Source organism: Pelophylax lessonae (genome assembly GCF_965119305.1).
Source record: "Pelophylax lessonae genome assembly, chromosome: 1".
NCBI classification, from domain to species: domain Eukaryota; kingdom Metazoa; phylum Chordata; class Amphibia; order Anura; family Ranidae; genus Pelophylax; species Pelophylax lessonae.
In genome coordinates, this window is record NC_138768.1 from 192646435 (window position 1) to 192670308 (window position 23874).

The following is a 23874-nucleotide window of genomic DNA, read 5'->3' on the forward strand; positions in this document are numbered from 1 at the left end:
GAAGCCTTTGGCTATTAAGTCCTTGGTGCGGAATTTCATCCAGGGGATGCGGCACCTGGCTCCACCAGTCCGCGCGCCCTTATCGCCCTGGGATTTTAATTTGGTTGTCGGTTCTGAAGAAACCTCCTTTTGAAAGCATCAGGGAGATTCCCTTGTTTACTTTATTCCAGAAGGTGGCCTTCTTGGTGGCTATTACTTCTGCACGCAGGGTGTCAGAACTGGCTGCATTGTCAGACCAGTCCCCATATTTAGTGATTCAGAGGGATAAGGTAGTTCTTCATCCTAAGCCATCCTTTCTTCCAAAGGTGGTTTCAGGCTTCATCTGAATGAAGATATTGTACTACCTTCCTTGTGTCCTCAGCCCAATCATCATCAGGAACATGCGTCGCATTCCTTGGATGTGGTTCGGGCAATCAGGGTATACCTGAAGGCTACGGAATCATTCTGTAAGACGGATTCACTTTTTGTGATCACGGATGGCCCAAGAAAGGGGTTGCCTGCATCTGCCGCGACTATCTCCAAATGGATTAGACAGATGGTGGTACAGGCTTATTCTAGTAATGGTCGGAATCCTCCGTTCCCTGTTAGGGCGCACTTCACTCGAGCGCTCAGTACTCCTGGGCTTTCCGCCATCAGGCATCAGTGGTCCAGGTATGTAAGGCGGCCTCCTGGTCGTCGGTACATACCTTTACAAAATTTTATAAGATTTAGGTGATGGCATCGGTGGATGCCTCATTTGGCCGCAAGGTTTGCAGGCCGCAATTTGAGGAGACCGGTGGTCTACCGCGAGGGTTGTTTTCTGTTGGAATTTTCTGTTGAATCTCATCTTTAATTGATGAGCATTGGAAACTTCTAGTTGGCACCGGTTGGGCCTTCTAGATTGGATTTGTTTTCCATTTTCCCACCCCTCATTTGTGGTACTGCTTTGGGACGTCCCGAGTGTGTTGAATCAACGAGGACTACGTCTGTCAATGAGCGACAGAGAAAAATGGATTTTTGTAAAATCTTACCGTAAAATCCTTTTCTCTTAAGCTCATTGACAGACGTAGTACCCGCCCCTCTGTTTTTGAGTTGGGTTGGGTTAAATTCTCTAAACACTGCTTTGTGACATAACTGATTTGCTAGAGCAGGAAGTGACAGGATATACCCTCTGGGACTGCCCCTAGGGTGTGGCCAGAACGTTTTCTTTTCTAGTCCTACTCCTGTAGAGGGCAGCATAACCCGAGTGTGTTGAATCAACGAGGACTACGTCTGTCAATGAGCTTAAGAGAAAAGGATTTTACGGTAAGATTTTACAAAAATCCATTTTTTAGTAAGGTTTTTTTTTAGTTAGTGTAATTTCATTTCGAGGATCAGACAGGTCCATTTCTTGCTCATTTTGTCAATCGTTTGGAGTAATTCGTCTGTGTTTAATGTGCAGTTGTTTTAGTCATGGTTAATAACCAGCCTTATCTTTTGTATAAATGCAGGTTGGTGACGATCTCCAATCTGTTTCTGAAATAATTTCTTGAATCCTTATGTGCTTGATTGAAATTCTTGCCAGTGGAGTTCATGGTTCACCACTCTTGTGAATTCATTTTATGTAGGTTTAATTATAAGGTCAAGAAAAGAAGTTGTTTTAATTACTCTGTGAAGAAGAAAGATTGCAGTGATTAATTAGCTGGTCATTGTGAATCTCTGCAGCCTCAGCCCAAGTTGAGATAATCGGCTTGTTTGTCATGATGGCCAAGAATGAGTTACATTGTTGTATGTGTCATATTTTCTAGCTTATTCAGTAAGGAGTGATGAAATGTCAGTGCAGTAATCAATAATGACAATTTAGAAACCTCCTCTCACCTGTATGACACCAGAATGGTGTTGCCTTGGCTTTCCTTATTCCATCTGCACCTCTAACGTAAAGTTTTGTAAAGTTTTCAAATGTGGCTCAAATTGTGTAACATGTCATTTCTGTCTACAGTGCATCAGTAAAGAATCCACAGCGCTTCACTTTTCTACATTTTGTTAGGTTACAGCCTTATTTCAAAATGGATTTCTTTTCTTATTTCTCTTTCGTTCATTGACTGACATAGCTCCTAGGACGCTAGGCAGGAAAAATAATCTGGATACGCCTATGGGCAGTCCCAGGGGGAATACTACCTTTCCCTGCTAAAGGGATTACATTTTTTTCTGCCTAGTAAGAACCTGGTTCCTTGCTGGGATCTCTGGTCCTGGCAAATTTTTTTAGATAGAAATTTTAAAAAAAAATTTCTCCTGGTTTTTCCTGTGAGATCTACAATTAACTGCCAGACTGGGCGATGGGCTAGATAATCTAGATCCAGTGGTGACCCCAGTCTGACCAGCGAACACGCACAGACCTCAGCTACGCGCTAGGTCAGCCGCGACATAGCCCCACTGGACGGGGACTGGCCTGCGAGTTAAACACCTCGCAAGGTCGCATACGACCGGGTCTGGGCATGAGTTGCACCGTTCCTCCTGGCTGTCAGTCCCCCATTTAGATGGTGAGGGGTTCTGTCTGGAGGGGTGCCCGTCTGGTTCCTAGTATGGTGCGTAGCTGTCCTCCTCTCCCCCTGGAGGGTTTTGGGGTGGACATGGGCCCCTCCTTGGGATGGTTAAACCCCCAGGTTTCCCTCCTTCCCGTCGGGCACCCCCCTTTTGTCTGTCCCCATCCTACCCCCCCTCCACCCATGCTGGGTCTGTGTGGGTGGTCTTGTGCACCTCCTGGAATCGGGACAAGGGGGGATGTGCTGGCAATGGGGCCGGGGTGTGCGCCGTCGGCGACCAGACGATTGGTTGTAGGGGGGGTTGTAACTGCTGGGGGTTCCTGCCAGGGCACCCTGTTCTGCCTGGGTCTGTTCTTGAGGCCTAGGAATCCCTCCTGGGTCCCTGGAAGTCTCGTGGTGCTGCCATTTTGCTGTGGTTTCCCATTGAAAATCGCTGCAGCCATAACAGTGAAGCCCTGTTGGCGATTTCAGCGCTGGGAGCCCCTGGTGCTGACCCCTGCAAAAAAGCGTCCCCTGCCTCATCTGTCTCATCAGATCCTGAATTTGATTCGGCCGCTCTACTGGGTCTGGGACCATGCGCCCGGAATCCTCAGATAGTGAGGATGATTCCTCCACATCTGCAACCTTGCACGAAAAGGCGCTGGTGGATGCATTATTTGTATCTGTGTGTGAGACCTTGAAGATGGAGGATACAGCTGCAACAGAGGCGCAGGTTCCCTTTGGCACTCACAAGCCATCCAGGTGTTTACTTTCCCCGCCTATTTTTACAGAATTGTCGCTAAAGAGTGGGGACGACCAAAGTGTCCCCTTGGGGTCCCTAAGTGATTTACTAGGCATTACCCCTATGAGGAGTCCCTTCTTCAGAAGTGGACTGTTCCACCGGTGGGGGACCCTCCAGTTTCCAGGTTGAACAAGGCAACCATGATTCCATTTGGAGTCCTCTGCCTTTAAGGATTCGGCTGACAGGAAGGTGGAGGCTGTGGCCCGCCATATGTACACTCTGGCTGGTTCGGCACTGAGGTGGGCATTCAACATTGCCCTGGTGTGGCAAACTCTGACCGAGTGGACTAAGCTTTTACGCAGTGACCTAGAGGGAGCCTTTGAACTGGCGGACCAGCTGGGCCAGGAGCTGCAGTTTATCTGTAATGCCTCTTTGGAGTGACCCTGGATGACATCATTTGAGGTCTCACAGGGGGAAAGAGTACTTTTCTTTCGCAGGCTATTTAGGGAAAGGAACCTCATCGTAGACGTGGGCCCTCCTTCTCGGCTCGTAAGAAGTTTTTTTTTTGTTCCTCTGGGTTGACTGACAAGGGCTCGAAGCCTTTCAGGGCCTCTTCTGGAATCCAAACTAACCTGGTCTGGCAAGCTGAGAGCTGGCTTCTCCAGACTCCAGTATGAAGGTGCGCCCTCACCCGTATCGGGGGTGGGGGTACATCTCTGTTGGTTTCCGGACTCGTGGACTTCCCTGGTACAAGACAAGTGGGTCCATGAGGCTATAAGATCGAGTTTAACTCTTGTCCCCTGGCAAGGTTCTTTCCTTCCAACTTGCACCTGTCCTTGGACCGTTTACAGGGTCTGTTTGGGGCAGTACAAGACCTGTTGCTTTAAGGAGGTGATTGTCCCAGTTCCAACTTTGGAACATTTTCAGGGTTTTTACTCAAACCTGTTTACAGTTCCCAGGAAGGAAGGCAAGGTGTGTCCAATCCTGGACCTCAAGGCGCTGAACTGCTTTGTGCGGGTGCAGAAGTTCAGGATGGAGTCCATTCGCACAGTGGTGGCCATCCCTGCATCAGGGGGGTTTTCTTCTATCGACATCAAGGATGCTTACCGGCACATTTCAATATGTGCCGGTCACCAGCGCTTCCTCTGCTTTGCCATGGGGAAGGAACATTATCAGTTTGTGGCGTTACCCTTTGGTCTTGCCTCTGCTCCTCGGGTCTTCACAAAAGTGTTAGCCCTGGTGCTAGTGTTACGTCAAGGGGGATTGCATACTGGGCTACTTGGACGACGCCCTTCTGCGAGAAGAGTACCCTACTGCTCTGGTGGAAAACCTGGAAATCACCATGCAAACTCTGAAGGAGTTCGGGTAGATTCTGAATCTTTAGAAGTCTGCTCTGGTTCTGTCCACAAAGCTGGACTATCTGGGTCTGACTCTGGACTCTGCTTTAGCCAGAGTGCTCCTTCCTCTGGACAAACTCCAGAAATGGCAGGCTGTAATTCATCTCCTGCTGTCCAGCAGATGGTCATTCCTCCGGAGTTGCATGCAGGTGCTGGGCCTGATGGTGTCTACCTTCAAGGCAGTTCCGTTTGCACAGTTCCATACAAGGTCCCTGCAAAGGGAGATTCTAGCCAAATGGGACAAGACTCCGCAGTCTCTGAACAATCAGATCTGGCTGAGCCGGGGAACAAAGGAGTCTCTGATATGGTGGCTTTGTTCTCTTGCGCTTTGGCTGGCCAAATCCTTCCTCCCCTTGTATTGGACAGTGGTCACCATGAATGCCAGCCTGTCTGGCAGGGGAGGTGTCCTTGGCGTAAATTCTGCTAAGGGGATCTGGATGCTAGAAGATTCCAGACTACCGATCCAATGTCTTGGAACTCCGAGCGATCAGAGTGTGCCTGGACTATTGGACGGATTGTCTTTAGGGATGTCCAGTGCGCATTTGATTGGACAATGCCGTGGTTTATGTCAATCACCAAGGGGGCACAAAAATTGTCCTGGCGGCTGGGGAGGTAGCCAGAATTCTAAGGTGGGCAGAATGGTTCGTTCCAGCCCTCTCTGCCATGCACATTCCCGAGGTGGAAAACTGTAAGGCGGATTACCTCAGTAGGCAAGTTGGAAGCTTCCTCTCAGAGAGGATCTGCTGTCCCAAGGACCAATCTTCCATCCTGCTTTACAGTCGCTGGCTTTGACAGCTTGGCTGTTGAACGCCAGGTACTGATGGATAGGGGTTTATCTGGGTCAATGATTCCAACGCTGTTAAAAGCTAGGAAATCTGTTTCTAGGAAGATCTACCACCGTACGTTGAAGACTTTGTTTCATCCTCACTCCTTCTCGATGGCTCGGATTTTGACCTTCCCTCAACAGGGGGGTTGAACACAAATTGGCCTGGAGTACCATCAAGGGCCAGTGGTCCTCTTCCAACGACCCTTGGCCACACACTCCCCGGTGTCTACCTTTCTTCAGGGTGTCCGACATTTGGTTCCTCCAGTGTGGTCCCCGTTGCCGCCTTGGAAACTCAATTTGGTGCTTTCGGTCTTCCTGAATCCTCCTTTTGAGAACCTTCGGGATATTTCCTTACTTATGCTGTCTCAGAAGGTGGCATTTTTGGTGACCATCACTTCTGAGTGAAGAGTGTCTAAATTGGCGGCGTTATCCTGTTGTTCATCTTCTTTGCCCCTGTCCGTCGTTACTCCCAAATGATTTTCATTTTAATGAAGATGAAGACATTGTTTTGCCTTCCCTGTGTCCCTGGCCGAAACATCTGAAGGAAATGTCCTTGCATGCCTTGGATGTGGTCCAGCCAATTAGGGTGTGCCTGGCAGCTACGGAGTCTTTTAGGAAGTCAGACTCTTTATTTGTGCTCACGGATGGACGTCGGAAAGGGTTGTCCACTTACTTTGCGACTATTTCCAGATGGATCAGACAGACATTGACTCAGGCCTATTCCATCAAGGGTCAGGTTCCTCCTTTCCCTGTCAAGGAGCACTCTACTCGGGCGCTTAGTGCCTTCTGGGCCTTCTGTCATCGGGTGTCAGTGACGCAGGTTTGCAAGGCGGCCACCTGGTTGTCAGTGCACACTTTCACAAAGTTCTATGAAGTGGATGTGTTGGCATCTGTGGATGCTTCTTTTGGCCACAAGGTTTTGCAGGCTGATTTTTTGAGGGTGTTGTTTTTTTCAGGTGGGCTCCAGTTGTTTTGGGTTGAGCTCCTGTTGCCTTGTTGGCTACTGTTTAGCCTTGGGAATTTTTTTTGCTGTTCGCACCCCTCATATTTAACACTGCCTTGGGACATCCCAATGGTTATGAAGATCGGGAGCCGTATCCATCAATGAACAAAAGAGAAAATGGGATTTTTGACTTACCGTAAAATCCATTTCTCTGATGTTCATTGACAGACATAGCACCCACCCCTCTGTGGAGTTGTAATTTTTCTGACACTGCTTGTAACAAAACTGAATACCTATAGCAGGGAGAGGGAGTATACCCCCTGGGACTGCCAATAGCATAGCCAAATTCTTTTTCTGCCTAGTGTCCTACTCCTGTTGGGGGGAGTATAACCCAATGGTATGAAGATCAGGAGCTGTGTCCGTCAATGAACATCAAAGAAATATATTTTACGGTAAGTCAAAAATCCCATTTGTCCTCATGATTCTATAAACAATACTCCATAATGTCAATGCGAAGGAAGTTTGCTTGAAATCTTTTCAAATTTATTAAAAATAAAAAAACAAATTACATGTACATAAGTGTTCACCGCCTTTGCCATTACACTCAAAATTGAGCTCAGCTGCATCCTATTTCCACTGATCATACTTGAGGTGTTTCTACAACTTGGGAGTCCACCTGTGGTAAATTCAGTTCTTTGGACATGATTTGCAAAGACACATACCTACCTATATAAGGTCCCACAGTTAAAAGTGCATGTCAGAGCATAAACCAAGCCATAAAGTCCAATGAATTGTCTGTAGGCCTCCAAGACAGGATTGTGTCGAGGCACAGATCTGGGGAAGGGTATAGAAAAATTTCTACAGCATTAAGGGTCCCAATGAGCACAGTGGCTTCCATAATACGTGAATAGAAGAAGTTTGGAACCACCAGGACTCTTCCTACAGTGGGCCGCCCAGGCAAACTGAGTGATCGGGGGAGGAGGGCCTTAGTCAGGGAGGTGACCAAAAACCCAATGATCACTCTGACAGCAAGCACTCCAGATTTTCTCTGTGGAGAGAGGAGAACCTTCTCCAGAGCACTCTGGACCTCAGACTGGGGCGAAGGTTTATTTTTTACCAAGACAATGACCCTAATCACACAGCCAAGATAACAAAGGAGTAGCTACAGGACAACTCTGTGAATGTCCTTGAGTGGCCCGGCCAGAGTCCAGACTTTAACTTGATTGAACATCTCTGGAGAGATGTGAAAATTGCTGTTTGCACTCCACATCCAACCTGATAGAGCTTGAGAGGTCCTGCAAAGAAGAATGGGAGAAACTGTGCAAAAAAAGGTGTACCGAGCTTGTAGCATCATACTCAAAAAGACTTGAGGCTGTAATTGGTGCCAAAGGTGCTTCAACAAAGTATTGAGCAAATGTTGTAAATACTTATGTACATGGGATTTTTTTTTTTTTTTATAAATTTGCAAAGATTTCAAACAAACTTCCTTCATGTTGTCATTATGGGGTATTGTTTGTAGAATTTTGAAGAAAATAATGAATTGAATCAATTTTTGGAATAAAGCTGTACCATACCAAAATGTGAAAAAGGTGAAGCTCTGTGAATACTTCCCAAATGCACTGTATATCTACACAATAAGAGACCCTTTTATTATCTTATCACATTGGGTGTAGGAGATCATCTTACTGCCACTTACTTTTTAGTAAGATGATACTTGGTTGCCCAGCCAGCTAGTTAGCCTAATGTGAGTTCTTATATACACATGCCATCACATGCGTTGTGTTGGCCTTTTTGCCAGCCTGTCACTTTAGGAAACTAAACACTTCCCTTCCCAAGACTTCTTGTGTAGACTTTCAAAAAAACAGTGCAACCATTTAAGTCATTTATGGCTAGATTGTTCCCATTATCCCCAGAAGCAGGGCACAGCTAGGTAAAGAAATCAGAAAAGTCCAACTCCAAGGCCTAACCCAAGTTTAATGTCTGTACTTACTGTACATACAGCTACATACAGTATACAACGTGGTTTTGGCAGCAGGACAGGGACTTCCTGTCCCAGTCCCAAAACAAAATAGAGCTGGGCTGGGCGCTGCTCAGCCATTCATGGGAAACTTTGCATTTTATGAATGAATACAAAGCTTTCTCTGATTGGCTGAGAGGTAGAAGGATTACTTCACGATCTCTGCCTCAGCCAATCATTCATAGAATAGAAAGCTTTCCATAAACGGCTGAGCAATGCTCAACTTTTGTTCCAGGAATGGGACAGGAAATCCCTGCCCCACAGCCAAAACAAAGTATTGTATACTTTTTGTAGCTAAGGCTACATACGGTCAATACAAAGCGCCCAGGGAGTACACCAGTTAGTACAGTAAATAGCTGTTTGAGCCAGCTTGGCCCAAACTAATAAACATGAAGTTAGGCATTACTTTTTTTTTTTTTTTATTTGTGCTTTAGCTAGTCGCAGTCACTTGAGGCATGATAGTCACCTAATCTAGTAGAAGTAACGGCCTTTATTGCTGCTGAATACAGGAAGTGCTAAATGTGATAAAATTTATTCTAAGTAAAAAAAGGTTATTTCAGGTGAGTTTATTTACAAAATACTACCTGGATGCGATTTTATAAAAAAAAAAAAAAAAATTGCTGCACGAATGTCGGCATTTTCACAGATGTCCTGAATAATGCCCGTAATGCGTCTAACGTGTTTATTTCCTATATATGCTCACTCCTTTTATTGGCCATAATGAATGTATTTCAGGTATTTACTGCATTATGGCCATTAGATGGAGCTGATGTTCTTAGGAAATAAACATATTGGGCACACTATGGGAATTTTTTGCGACGTCTGTGTGAATGCTGTGACATTCATCGTGCCAATTTTTATAAATGAACCCCCATGTATAGCCCCCCTCGCATAATTTTTTTTCGTTTTATCTATTTTTTTTTTTGTTCCACTGGTATTTTCAGTTGTGTAAGGTTGATTTCCTTCTGTGTACTGCCAGCTAGAGCTTTTAGTCTGCATTTAACATATAGCATATATTAAAAATAAGCCTAGTGCTTTCTGTGTAGCATAACTTTATTTTCTAGTAGTTGCCAGCAGTTTTTGTTTTTCTGTGCACATTATTTTGCATTCAATTTATCTATGTTTCCTTTTGCAGGAGAGATGCGCTCTGAGGGTACAGTGGCAGATATTCTCGATAAAGGCTCTGGTGCTGTTCTTTTGTTGGATGGTAAGCACGATGCCTGATTTTGGCTTAGCTGATTGCTTGCTTTCTGATTGTAGTGGAAATGGTTAATGACACCTCCACTGTACTCAGAAAGCAAATTGCACTTTTCACTTATTGGAGACTTGTTAGTTTTATTAGAGTACAGTTCCCTATACAGTTTGCTTTCACGTTGCCTCCCTAATACAAAACTCTGTCAAAAGCATTTCACACCAAAGCAATTTGCAGCTAGAATAACTAGAGGAGTTGAAACTATTCACATTTCTGATCGAAGTGAAGGTCGTTTCAGGCGGAAAAGAGAGCAGTGCCGAGAATTTCTAATCAAGGAGAGAGGCAGTGAGAGAGGAGGCTGCACCCACATTATCTTTATGTAATGTGTACATCAGACATCTTTATTGTGTCGTGTCTGATACATTCTTAAATGTGACAGGATGCAACCATGAATTCCCAGAGTCATCTTAAATGATCCAGTGCATGTTCAAAGTTACATGACTTAATCACATCATTTCAGAGGCTTTGAATTGAGTTTTTCTGTCATTATAGTTCTGCTTGGTATTTGTGAGCTGCAGTCTGGACCCCATCCAGACAGTGACGTACACAGATGAAATACATTTATGGGAGCAAAGCTGTCTGCCTAAGGATTTGTTTTTCTGTCTATCTGTTCCTGAGATGTACAGTGAATCCGGAAAGTATTCACAGCACTTCACTTTTTCCACATTTTGTTATGTTACAGCCTTATTCCAAAATTATTTACATTCATTATTAGTCTTAACATTCTACAAACAATACCCCCTAATGACCATGTGAAATACGTTTGTTTGAAATCTTTGCAAATTAATTAAAAATAAAAAATGAAAAAATCACATGTACATAAGTATTTACAGCATTTGCCATGACACTGAAAATTGAGCACAGATTCATCCTACTTCCACTGATCATCTTTGAGATGTTTCTACAACTTGATTTGAGTCCCCCTGTGGTAAACTCAGTTGATTGGACATGATTTGGAAAGGCATGCACCTTTCTGTATAAGGTCCTACAGTTACCAGGGCTTATGAGAGCTAAAACCAAGCCATGAAGTCCAAGGAATTGTCTGTAGACCTCCGAGACAGGATTATATGGAGGCACAGATCTGGGAAAGGGTACAGAAAAATGTCTGCAGAATTGAAGGTCCCAATGAGCACAGTGGCCTCCATCATCTGTAAAAAGGGAAAGTTTGGAACCACCAGAACTCTTGCTAGGGTGGGCTGCCTGGCAGAACTAAGTGTTCGGGAGAGAAGGGCTTTAGTCAGGGAGATGATTAAGAACCCAATGGTCACTCTGACAGAGCTTCAGCGTTTCTCTGTGGAGAGAGGAGAAACTTCCAGAAGAACAACCATCTTTGCAGCACTCCACCAATCAGGCCTGTATGGTAGAGTGGCCAGACGGAAGCCACTCCTCAGTAAAAGGCACATGGCAGCCCATCTGGAGTTTGCCAAAAGGCACCCGAAGGAATCTTAGACCATGAGAAACAAAATTCTCTGGTCTGATGAAACAAAGATGGAACTTTTTGGCCTGAATGGCAAGCATCATGTTTGGAAGAAACCAGGCACAGCTGATGACCTGGCCAATACCATCCCTACAGTGAAGCATGGTGGTGGCAGCATCAGGCTGTGGGGATGTGTTTCAGTGGCAGAAACTGGGAGATTAGTCGGGATTAAGGGAAAGATGAATGCAGCAATGTACAGAGACATGCTTGACGTAAACCTGCCCCAGAGCACTCTGGACCTCAGACTGGGGCGAAGGTTCATCTTATAACAGGACAGCGACCCTAAGCACACAACCAAGATAACAAAGGAGTAGCTACAGGACAACTCTGTGAATGTCCTTGAGTGGCCCAACCAGAGCCCTGACTTTAACCTGATTGCATATCTCTGGAGAGATCTGAAAATGGCTGTGCACCAGTGCTCCCCATGCATCCTAATGGAGCTTGAGAGGTCCTGCAAAGAAGAATGGGAGTTACTGCCAAAAAATAGGTGTGCCATGCTTGTAACATCATACTCTAAAAGACTTGAGAATGTAATTGGTGTCAAAGGTGCTTCAACAAAGTATTGGGCAAAGGCTGTGAATACTTATGTACATGTGATTTTTTTTTTTTTTTTTTTTTTCGTTTTTTATTTTTAATAAATTTGAAAAGATTTCAAACAAACTTCTTTCACATTGTCATTATGGGATATTGTTTGTAGAATTTTGAGAAGAAAAATGAATTTAATCCATTTTGGAATAAATCTGTAACATACAAAAGTGTGGAAAAAGTGAAGTGCTGTGAATACTTTCCGGATTCATTGTACACTGCTCTGCAACACAGCAGAGCTGACTTGTAGGGCAGAATATCAGATTTTTCCCTGATGCAGTTAAGTAACACCCGGATTAGTGTTCTCACTAATCCAGCCTGTGATTGGACCGTGAAAGAAGAAGCAGTAGACTGATGAGCATATATCTCTATCACTCTGCTCTTTCCTCCCATTAACATGTTTTTTTAAAATGCAAAAAAGGTGTCTCCTTGTACAGTGCATCCTTTGTCTGAGTTCTGCTATACATGGGACTGTAAGACCAAGTCAAACTCTGGTTCAGCTGTGTTAAAAAAAAAAAAAAAAAATCACCTTTACAAAAAAAAAAAGTAAATGCATATTTTTGACAGGAAATAAAATGTCCATTTATTTATTTTTTCTAAGGGGCCTGTAAAGCATTGCAGCCATGTTTGGCACATCATGGGTGCAATGCCAGGCTCTTGCCGACAGTAGAGCTGTCTGCCCCTACCTGGATACGAGCAGGCAGTTACTGAAGTGGCGGGAGATCAAGGAACTAGTAGAGCGTTTACCAGCACCCTTGAAGTTCATTGAGAACTACAAGCTGTCAACCACAATGGTTCACTGTAGTTCATTCACAGAACTTTGTAAATGAATAACATGGCCCTGTGGGTGGTGCTGTTTTTGAATTGTGACAGTGGGTGCAGAGAGAAGATCCCCCCCACCCAGTGTCACATTGGCAAGTGATCCAGTCACAAGTTACATGTTACACCCTAAATTTAGAGTGGATATAAAAAGTCTACACATCCCTGTTAAAATGTCAGGTTTCTGTGATGTAAAAAAAATAGACAATGATACATTATTTCAGAAGTTTTTCCACCTTATGTGATCTAAAAACTGTGCAACTCAATTGAAAAACAAACTGAAATCTTTTTGGGTGGGGGGGGGGGGGAGTAAAAAAAAAACTAAAATGATGTGGTTGCATACATTTGCACACCCTCTTATAACAGGGGATGTAGCTGTGTTCAGAAATAAGAAAACACATTTAAACTGATGTTAAATAGGAATAAGTACACACCTGCCATCATTTTGAAGTGCATCTGATTAACCCCAAATAAAGTTCAGCTGTTCTAGTAGGTCTTTCCTGACATTTTCTAAGTTGCATCCTACAGCAAAAGCCATGGTCCGCAGAGAGCTTCCAAAGCATCAGAGGGATCTCATTGTTAAAAGGTATCAGTCAGGAGAAGGGTACAAAATAATTTCCAAGGCATTAGATATACCATGGAACACAGTGAAGACAGTCATCATCTGGTGGAGAAAATATGACACAACAGAGAAGAACTGCAAGAACTGGACGTCCCTCCAAAATGAATGGAAGGACTAGAAGAAAACTGGTCAGGGAGGCTGCCAAGAGGCCTACAGTGACATTAAATGAGCTGCAGGAATATCTGGCAAGTATTGGCTGTGTGGTACATGTGACCAGTCTCTCGTATTCTTCATAACTATGGGGTAGAGTGACAAGACGGAAGCCTTTTCTTACGAAGATAAACATCCAAGCTGTGCTAAGTTTTGCAAAACTGCATCTGAAGTCTCCCAAAAGCATGTGGGAAAATGTGTTATTGTCTGATAAAACCAAGGTTGAACTTTTTGGCCATAATTCCAAAAGATATATTTGGCACAAAAAAACACTGCACAGCACCAAAAGAACACCAAACCCACCGTGAAGCATGGTGGTGGCAGCATCATGCTTTGGAGCTGTTTTTCTTCAGCTGGAACAGGGGCCTTATTTAAGGTGGAGGGAATTGTGAACAGTTCCAAATACCAGTCAATATTGGAACAAAACCTTCAGGCTTCTGCTAGAAAGCTGAAGAGGAACTTCATCTTTCAGCATGACAACGACCCAAAGCATGCATCCAAATTAACAAAGGAATGGCTTCACCAGAAGAAGATTAAAGTTTTGGAATGGCCCAGCCAGAGCCCAGACCTGAATTAGATTAAAAATCTGTGGTGTGATCTGAAGATGACTGTACACAGGAGATAACCTCGCAATCTGACAGTGTTTTTGCAAAGAAGATTAGGCAAATATTGGCAAGTCAAGATGTGCCATGCTGGTAGACTCATACCCAAAAAGACTGAGTGCTGTAATAAAATCAAAAGGTGCTTCAACAAAGTATTAGTTTAAGGGTGTGCACACTTATGCAACCATATTATCTTATATATTATCTTATTTTTTTTTTTTTTTTTTACCTCCTTCCATCTAAACAATTTCAGTTTGTTGTTCAACTGAGTTGTACAGTTGAACACTTAGATGGAAAGGTCTTGAAATTATTCATCTTTGTCTCATTTTTTTTTTTTTTTTTTACATCGCAGAAACCTGACATTTTAACAGAAGTGTGTAGACTTTTTTTATATCCACTGTAGGTATAACACATAATGTTACTAAAGGTAAACCCATCCTTTTAATAGTGAACAAGCTGCATTCATTTGTTTTTGTTTTTAGTTTTTATATCGGCCTGGAGTTCAGCTTTTACCCTTTCACTGCTACTGACGTATGTTGGCAGCAGCACTGACTTGTGAACGGGCTCCCAGCCACTATAGCAGCTTGGAGTCCTGTTTATTTTCTCTTTGCAGCCTGTTGGCATTCTATTGAAAGTGATTTAGGCAACTGTAAAGCCACTTGATCACTTATACAGGCTGCAAAATGTGCTGCACTTCCCCCACCCCCTGTGTCTCCCAGGCCTAAGTGCCCAGGAACAGCAGGACAGAGACTGTGTATATATGTATGTGTGTGTGTGTGTGTATGTATATATATATATATATATATATATATATATATATATATATATATATATATGTGTATATATATGTATATGTATGTGTGTGTGTGTATGTATGTGTGTGTGTGTGTGTGTATGCATACATTATTTTGTTCATCCATTGTTCTTCTATCTTATGTTTGCGGATGTTTTAATACCAATTGGAATGCTAAATATAACTAAGTACATTTTCCTTATTTTCCAGTAAATACCTACTGTGGGAAGGATCTGATTTGCTACAACCAGTTTTCTGTGTTTGTGGTTGGAGCTGGTGGATTTGGTGGGAAGCGTTCATCACCCAAGGCTAAGGTATATGGCAGTATAGATGCACTTTATTTACTTGGTCATGCTGGAAATAATTAAAACCAATGTCCCTTTCCAAGCACAGTATAAATAACTGGAATATTGGGAACCACAGCGCAAACCCAAAATGAATATTCGAACCTCATACATGGATATGAAAAATACACCAAAAATGCCTAAAAACCTAAAGCGCTGGAGTGCATGAGCAAATATATAATAAATCCACCTAACATAGTGAAGACTTCTTGATATTCCTCAAAATAAAGTGCTTCCGTGCCAAAGTGTTGAAATTGTAGGAGATCTCATTTAGTGCTCAGTTTTCCACTCCCCAGCAGCAAACACACTTACCAGATCTCGTAGATCCCTTAGCCATATAGCATGTGGGTTTGGCAGGCTTTACTGGTAAGTGAGACCAGGTGCACGTAAGTGAGACCAGGTGCACTATCTATACGTCCTTGCCAAAGTTATGGCTCATAGAAGGGAAGAGAAAAGATCCAGAGATAGTGTAATATGTTCCTTTATTTGAATATGAACAATAGAAATACACTTCCAATAATGTAGACATCATTTCGTCTTGATATAGATATGAACGAGGGCAGATGTATCGTATTAGTTATTAAGTGGTCCACGATATCTGGTAAGTGTGTTTGCTGCTGGGGAGTGGAACACTGAGCAATGCATGAGATATTCTACAATTTCAACACTTTGATGTGGAAGCACTTTATTTAGAGGAATATCAAGGAGTCTTCACTGGTTACATGCGTGTCACTTTATGAACTTATTTTTTAGCACTTTTTTTCCCTTTCTAATTGAGAACTTTCACTGGCTGCTTGTTTGCTCTATAACGTTGTATTATTTGTACACTGAATGTATATGTTTTTTGCACCATATGCATATATGTTAGGTGGAGTTATTATATTTGGTTTTGAGGCATTTTTGGTGTACTTTTTGTATCCATTTATGAAGTTCGATTATTGATTTTTGGGTTTGCGCTGTGGTTTCCAATTTTACAGATTTTTTCAGAACAGCGGCAGCCATCAATTGGTGTAAACATAGAACCCTTTAGCACAGGTTCATCCCCTCTCCTTTTTACAGTATAAATAACGTTACTTGAGCTTAGGGAAAGTGTAGAGGCAATTTTGTTAAAAAGTGTTCTGAACTGTATCATTGAATTGAATACACTATTATTGCCTTCATTGGGTGGGAAAATGTAGCTTACCTTTTTTATAGATCAGGCTAGATGGTGATTCTACAGCGGTTCATAGTAAACGGCATGTTTCTGAGACAGATTTGGAATGGTAAAAATAGAAGATCATTGTACAAGTACATAGTAGATTTCATTCAGCTGAAATAAGTTATGTCACATAAAGATATAACAATATATAAGAAATAAGTTATGTCACATAAAGATATAACAATATATAAGAAATAAGTTATGTCACATAAAGATATAACAATATATGCAAATGTTTATCAACATACACTAAAAATAAAAGAAAACCTCACAACATAAAAATTATGAAAATGCGTTTACCTTACATACAAGGCATATCCCTCAACTCTGTGTAATACCATAAAACACATCCAGTCCCACTCTTCTCTTCAGGTCATGTTGAAGTAAAGTGGAAGTTCCGACTAAAACTAAAATCTCTAAATCGACTTGCATCCAGATTCTAAGCCTAACATATCTAGCCCTGTAACAAAGAAATCAGTATACATACCTTTTCTGAAGCCACTCCAGTCTGTTCCCGCGTTGAGCTGTCAGCGGCGGCTTCGCTGTGTAGGCGGGTGCAGATGAGGCAGCAGACAACGGAAGCCCCATAGTAACTCTATGGGTGACACCACCTCCCAAGAATTTCCCAGCTGTTTTCGGCTTTCTCCTCTGCAGAGCTTCCACCACTGTAGACCGGACCTGATTGGCTTCAGAAAAGGTATATATAGCGATTTTACTTCACAGGGTTAAATAAGTTACTCTTTGATTGTGGCTGCGAGTAAATTTGGAGATTTTAGTTTTAGGGTGAACTTCCACTTTCAGTTAAATCTTTTCAGCCACAGTGATAACCTTTCATTTTCTCTAAATTGATGACTTTTAAAATTAAAAATGTACAATCTTTGGGCTTTAACCTCTTATATAAATCGTAACTTTATGCTAACCTTTAACTTGCTACTTGCCAAGTACCTATTCGCACCATGTTTCCCACAATGCACAAAAACATGCTGCCTTCTTGCATGAGTGCCAATAATTGTGCCATAATGGTATCCCCACACATCTGGCAAACGTGGGTGAATTTCCAGCCACCAAACCCCATGACGCAATTGTAAAAATGTAGCTGTGTTTGTTTTGCTCTTACTTGCATGCAGATACATAGAACTTTTCCTAAAGTAACTCATACCATTCTTCTTGCTATCCCATCCAACATTACAAAGGCTGTAGAAGCTCTTTGTTACTTGCTTTCTCCCCATTGGATGCATTTTTTTTCTAGGATGATGTAAAAGTCAGACTGTTTTAGAACTGACTTTTTTACATTCAAAAGTCAAATTTACAGGCTGTATTTTCACAGCTGCTATGTAGGGATTGTTATGGAGCTGTGACAATAGAGAGGGAGCAAAAAGAAGCTTTACATCAGCTTCTCTTCACAAGTAATTTTAGATGGAAGCAAGAGGAATGGCATGGTTTACTTATGGCACATTAACACTTTCCTGTTTTTGTCAGTTGCATTTTGCGATTGAAATCAATGGAAATGCATCAAAACTGATGTCAACATGGATTGTAATGCAGTGTGTGCATTTTGCCATGTGGTTATGTGTATTGTAAAATGAATTACAGTGCAAGGTTTCATGCGTTTTTCATTATTTGAAAACCAGACAAGTTTGGACAAATAAATGTTCTAGACTCAAGTACCAACTGTTGACTCTTCCAAAAACTCTAGGCGCTATCGCTCTTCCTGGCATTGTGAAGTATCATGATGCCAGTCAATTGGTGAAACTACTCAGCCGGAACAGATACTGTGTTTTTAAAGAAGTAGGTCATTCTGAAAATAAGCCTTTTTCACATTTTCTCCTTCATCGATTGCCCTGGTGTTGCACCAACTTGCCACTTTGCCTTCGCTCTCACCCACCACATCCCTCCATTCAGTGCTGGGGATGCTGTCTCTTGAAATATGGTCTATTGTTGGAACACTCCCTGTTTCCTTTTCCTATTCTGGGTAATCCAGCATTCCCATGAAGTTTCTCTGAGGGTCCTTTCCAAACAATACTTTACTTGTTACCCCAACATTTCATATTCCTGATATATGATAAGTGATGTGATATTCCTGATTATGTGCCTGCTGTACCATGTACTTGTATGAGTACTTGTATAAGAAAGTCTCATGTTCTATTTGTATGGCTTCCTTTGTGTGAAATCCCTGCTGTTCCTGCTAGTCCCTCTGCTTTACAATTAAATACTGACCACACTAAGCAGTAAAACAGTGTGGTCAGTTCTCTAGCTATGCTGGGAACTCAACCTGCTCTCCTCCAATAATCACACTTGTCCTGACATGCCTCTGCTGCACAGCCATTGACTGGGAAGCTCAGTGCACTGCTGCTTCTCTTCCCCCAGCTCTTATGCAGCTGAGAACAGAGGATATGTGATCATTTATAAACAAAGGAAAAAATGTTTTGCCTTTCATTTCTATTAAAGTGAATGGGTTGTTTTACAAGGTTTTCCTTTATAATCACTTATTATATAAGGAAAACATCTGCCAAACGTTTCAGTTTTCTTGTTAAGACAATGGCCTTCTCTGGCCACCTTCTCCTAGGCCACGAGGCCCTTCAGGCTCCATGCACACTAGCTCCTAGAAGCCATTTCGAGCATTTTATTTTTTCTGCTTCTATAACTAATAGTGTTATCCTATGTGTACATGCACACTATTTTTTGCTAGAAGCATTTTTTAATCTTCAGCGTTTAGGAGCAGAAAAAAAACTGTTAGTAGTTTTTGTGAGCGTTTTTCCAAGAGAAAAATTGCTAAATGCTTTTAAAACGCACCGAACAGCATTTTACTGTACTTTAAAAAAGCTAATAAAATGCGAATGCTCCTAAAAGCTACTAAAACGCTACTACAAGCCGACACAAAAATGCTATTATCAGTGTTTTTAATTCAGCGTGTATTTCTAGCATTTTTTAAGCTTATAAAAAAACCTAGTGTACATGGAGCCTCAAACGAACAATCTGGAAAGCCGTCAAATTATGACATTTTCTAGCTTCTCTACCACCTCTGGAGCCTTTTCAAACACCTCTCAATATGAGACCCTGTGCTCTGAAACAAGCCCACTCAGGCATACCCTTTCTACCACCTATACCCTGCTGCCCCAACTTCAGGAAAATCACATGGCCCCCTTCCTCTCCACATGGGAACAGGATCTACATTTAACACTTTATCCCCTCCACAATGCCCCAGGATACTCAATTTTTCCGCTTAAATTCTGTGCAAGCTCTAGGCTCCAGGAAAACAACTATAAAATCCTATGAAAGCGGTACATAGCCCCCTGTCCTTTATAAATTCAACCTTGATTTCCATGATATCTGCTGGCACTATTAATTGGGCACAGGCTTACTTCTCCTCATTTTTTTGTCTTGCCTAAAACTGACCATTTTCTGAACCAAGGCAGAAGAGATATTTCAGAAATTCACCGATTACACTCTACCCAATGACCCAGGCTTCTTTCTATTTCATCGCTCGATTCCCACCAAAATGTATGTGAAATCTATCCTACATCACTTTCTATATGCCGCTAAATCTTCCATGCCCCTAAAATGGAAGGTGTGGAATCCACCAAAGGCATCTCTTTGGCTACACAAAGTGAATACAATTTGTCACCTGGAGGACCTTGTTCTCGGTTTCCAAAATAAACAAGACTCCTTCAAAAAGACCTTGTTCTACTGGCTGGACTTCACATTTTCAGAGGAAGGTACGGGTCTCTTGTTTGGGGACACTTGACTCTGCACCCCATCTGATAACCACCCGGGGTATTCCCTCCTCCCTTACCCCCCCTCCTTTTCTTCTTCTTTCTTTTCTTTCCCTGCACCCCATCTGATAACCACCCGGGGTATTCCCTCCTCCCTTACTCCCCCCCTCCTTTTCTTCTTCTTTCTTTTCTTTCCCTGCACCCCATCTGATAACCACCCGGGGTATTCCCTCCTCCCTTACTCCCCCCCCCCTCCTTTTCTTCTTCATTCTTTTCTTTCCCTGCACCCCATCTGATAACCACCCGGGGTATTCCCTCCTCCCTTACTCCCCCCCCTCCTTTTCTTCTTCTTTCTTTTCTTTCCCTGCACCTCATCTGATAACCACCCGAGGTATTCCCTCCTCCCTTACTCCCCCCCCTCCTTTTCTTCTTCTTTCTTTTCTTTCCCTGCACCTCACCTGATAACCACCCAGGGTATTCCCTCCTCCCTTACTCCCCCCCCCCCTCCTTTTCTTCTTCTTTCTTTTCTTTCCCTGCACCCCATCTGATAACCACCCGGGGTATTCCCTCCTCCCTTACTCCCCCCCTTCTTTTCTTCTTCTTTCTTTTCTTTCCCTGCACCCCATCTGATAACCACCCGGGGTATTCCCTCCTCCCTTACTCCCCCCCCTCCTTTTCTTCTTCTTTCTTTTCTTTCCCTGCACCCCATCTGATAACCACCCGGGGTATTCCCTCCTCCCTTACTCCCCCCCCTCCTTTTCTTCTTCTTTCTTTTCTTTCCCTGCACCTCATCTGATAACCACCCGAGGTATTCCCTCCTCCCTTACTCCCCCCCTCCTTTTCTTCTTCTTTCTTTTCTTTCCCTGCACCTCACCTGATAACCACCCAGGGTATTCCCTCCTCCCTTACTCCCCCCCTCCTTTTCTTCTTCTTTCTTTTCTTTCCCTGCACCCCATCTGATAACCACCCGGGGTATTCCCTCCTCCCTTACTCCCCCCCTTCTTTTCTTCTTCTTTCTTTTCTTTCCCTGCACCCCATCTGATAACCACCCGGGGTATTCCCTCCTCCCTTATTCCCCCCCCCCTCCTTTTCTTCTTCTTTCTTTTCTTTCTCTGCACCCCATCTGATAACCACCCGGGGTATTCCCTCCTCCCTTACTCTCCCCCCTCCTTTTCTTCTTCTTTCTTTTCTTTCCCTGCACCCCATCTGATAACCACCCGGGATATTCCCTCCTCCCTTACTCCCCCCCTACTTTTCTTCTTCTTTCTTTTCTTTCCCTGCACCCCATCTGATAACCACCTGGGGTATTCCCTCCTCCCTTACTCCCCCCCCCTCCTTTTCTTCTTCTTTCTTTTCTTTCCCTGCACCCCATCTGATAACCACCCGGGGTAGTCCCTCCTCCCTTACTCCCCCCCCCCCCTTTTCTTCTTCTTTCTTTTCTTTCCCTGCACCCCATCTGATAACCACCCGGGGTATTCCCTCCTCCCTTACTCCCCCCCTCCTTTTCTTCTTCTTTCTTTTCTTTCCCGATCCCTATTATACTCTCAGCCTTCCCCCATTTTACTTTATTCAAATAGCTTCCCTTTCCCCTGCCCTTTTCATCTTACTTTCTCTCCTCCGTTCTCTTCCACATTAAGACACTTTTGTCCCCCCTCCTCCATTTTTACTGGTTGTCATTGTATTCTCTATTGTTATGGTTTTCTCTGATGGTATTCATCATTTTATCAGTTTGGTAGCTTTGTACATTCTTGGTCTACACTCTTTAAAAGCAATGTGTAATACCTTTTTTGTGTGCTTTGTAGAACCTTTTCTACTGAAAAACAGGAATAAAATAAAGAGAAGTTGGCCCTTTAAGTTTTACATTCTGCACTATTTATATTCGCGGTCTCGTTGAATATAAATTCGCTATACAGAACTAGAACAGGAATCTGATTCCAGGTGAATATATATCAGATTAAAGGCTAGGCAGTAACATAAAACAAATATTTCTGACAGCAGTGCATCATGCTGATATTAGATTATCCTTTCACAGGAAATAAGCTGGAAATTAAAAGCATTACATAGGGCTAGCAGTATCCAATTAATTTTGACTATGCCCAAAATGTACATCTCCTTGAAAGCTGAACAGCAATGAATGAATTAAATTATGTGCGAACACTAGAGAGCCATGCTACTGTTCTGTTCATTAAAAAACAATGCAACATGTACTTTTGTTCCAAAATTCTCAACCTTTTTTTTCTGAGCAGCTAACACTGTTCTAATAACACAGCTCTCTGTGTAGTAAATGACATTGCAGAGTACAAATAGGCTCCTTTTCATTAATACATGGCTTGTCAGCTAATAGTAGCACCGCGAGGCCAACCTTCTGTTAATGGATCAGTGTGCATAATTTTTATTCACTTTTCTTGTACGACAAAGCTTCATAATCAGGAAAAGAAAGTTCCAGGCTTGTATAGAATTTGAGAGTGGCTTTTTGAAGAGTGGTAGAGCTGTATCTGCCGATGGCCTTTAGTAGGAAGGGCATTCTGCTCTTTTGCAGCCAAACTCCTGAGACCTTTGTTGTGGTGCTCATTTACATTTTCTCAATAGAGTAAAATTTGTATTTCACTATTGTGGTACCCTCATAGTTTAGAGTAAGTTGCTAGGCAAATTTAGTTTGGCTCCTCTGTTAGTAGTGGTTGCCGTTCTGCCATTACCCTCTGTCTTCTAGAAGCTTCTGGAAGCATATTGGGACAGGGAGTGGAAAAGGCAGCCTGAATATTTATGGAACTCTAGCTAATACCTGAAGAGGTGTGCCCCTAAGGTGGAGGGAGAACCCGTAAGTAGTCAGGGGCCTGAGCAGCAGGGTTCCTGGGTCAGGTTCTGCAGGTGGAGACCCCTGTGCAGGGGCTCTGCCTCTTGGGGAAGAAGTCTGGGAGGAAGCCGGCCAGTAGAGATCGAGGTCCCAGCTATGCTTAGCTGGGGGGGGGGGGGGGCGCTATTTGCAATACCTAATCCAAAGGATCTAGTTTGGTCAGGAGAAAGCACCCTCATTGGGAAAAGCCTACTGGATATCGGCAGAAGGCAACCGATGATCCTGTGGCTAAGTGAACACAAGACAGCAGTGTGGCAAAGTGTGACAGTTTATAGACTTAAACCCTGGAAGTTCACAGTCAGCCTATAGATCCAGTGGGTCATTTCTTTTGTTCAAGCGCAGCCAGAAGTGTATGCAGTGCAGCCAGAGGTCAGAGACTCCCCCAGTTGTACCATTTCACAGTTTTGAGGTATCCCATGCTTCCTACTCTTACCAAAGTTCTTTGTTCCCAATAAGGAACCCCTAGACTGTTTTCTGAGCCAGTGAAGGAATTAAGAAAATGCTGTGGGCCTGGCTGTGTGTGCTACAAAGAGGGAAACGGGACCAATTTCACCTGTGGCCCTTTAAGGGGTGCACTACACTAGAATACCAGATTTCATCTGCTTCCAGAAAAAACACAGTAGTAAACTTTCATCTGTGATTTGAACCAGCTCTAAAAAGGTCTGCTGAGAACATCTTTAAGAAACGTGTCAAACGTTCGAGTGCACATTCGCTTTCCGGCAAATGTGCAATAGCACATGTTCAGTTTTTATTACCTATTTTGTTCCCTTATGATTTGGATTGCATAGGATCTGAAGTTCTCATCTTGCCTATTGTTGGAAGTGTTTCTTGACATAGTACTGTAGAAATATGCATGTAGTTTAATTATGCTACATAAAGAATGATTTTTATTGCCTGATTACAGCCTATCCTGGAACTGTTTTTAGTGCCACTTTGAATTTTGAGTCCGTAGCACACATTAACGTAAATTTGTTTGGAATGAGCGGTGCACTTTTGTTGCAGCCAGCCATGTGCACTGCCCTATGCACACTACAAATCCCATAGTCCATATTTCTTAGTT

The 23874-nt window shown here is 43.1% G+C and overlaps 1 protein-coding gene across 2 annotated transcripts in view; it reads left to right on the forward strand.

The window, feature by feature from the left end:
* Positions 1-23874, forward strand: part of HSD17B4 (hydroxysteroid 17-beta dehydrogenase 4) — a 544183-nt gene that overhangs the window by 309758 nt on the left and 210551 nt on the right. For both annotated transcript variants that reach the window (XM_082251744.1, XM_082251745.1), the window contains exons 15-16: positions 9541-9612; positions 14916-15019. In XM_082251744.1, the coding sequence (XP_082107870.1) occupies positions 9541-9612; positions 14916-15019 (176 nt within the window). The remainder of the gene's footprint in view (positions 1-9540; positions 9613-14915; positions 15020-23874) is intronic.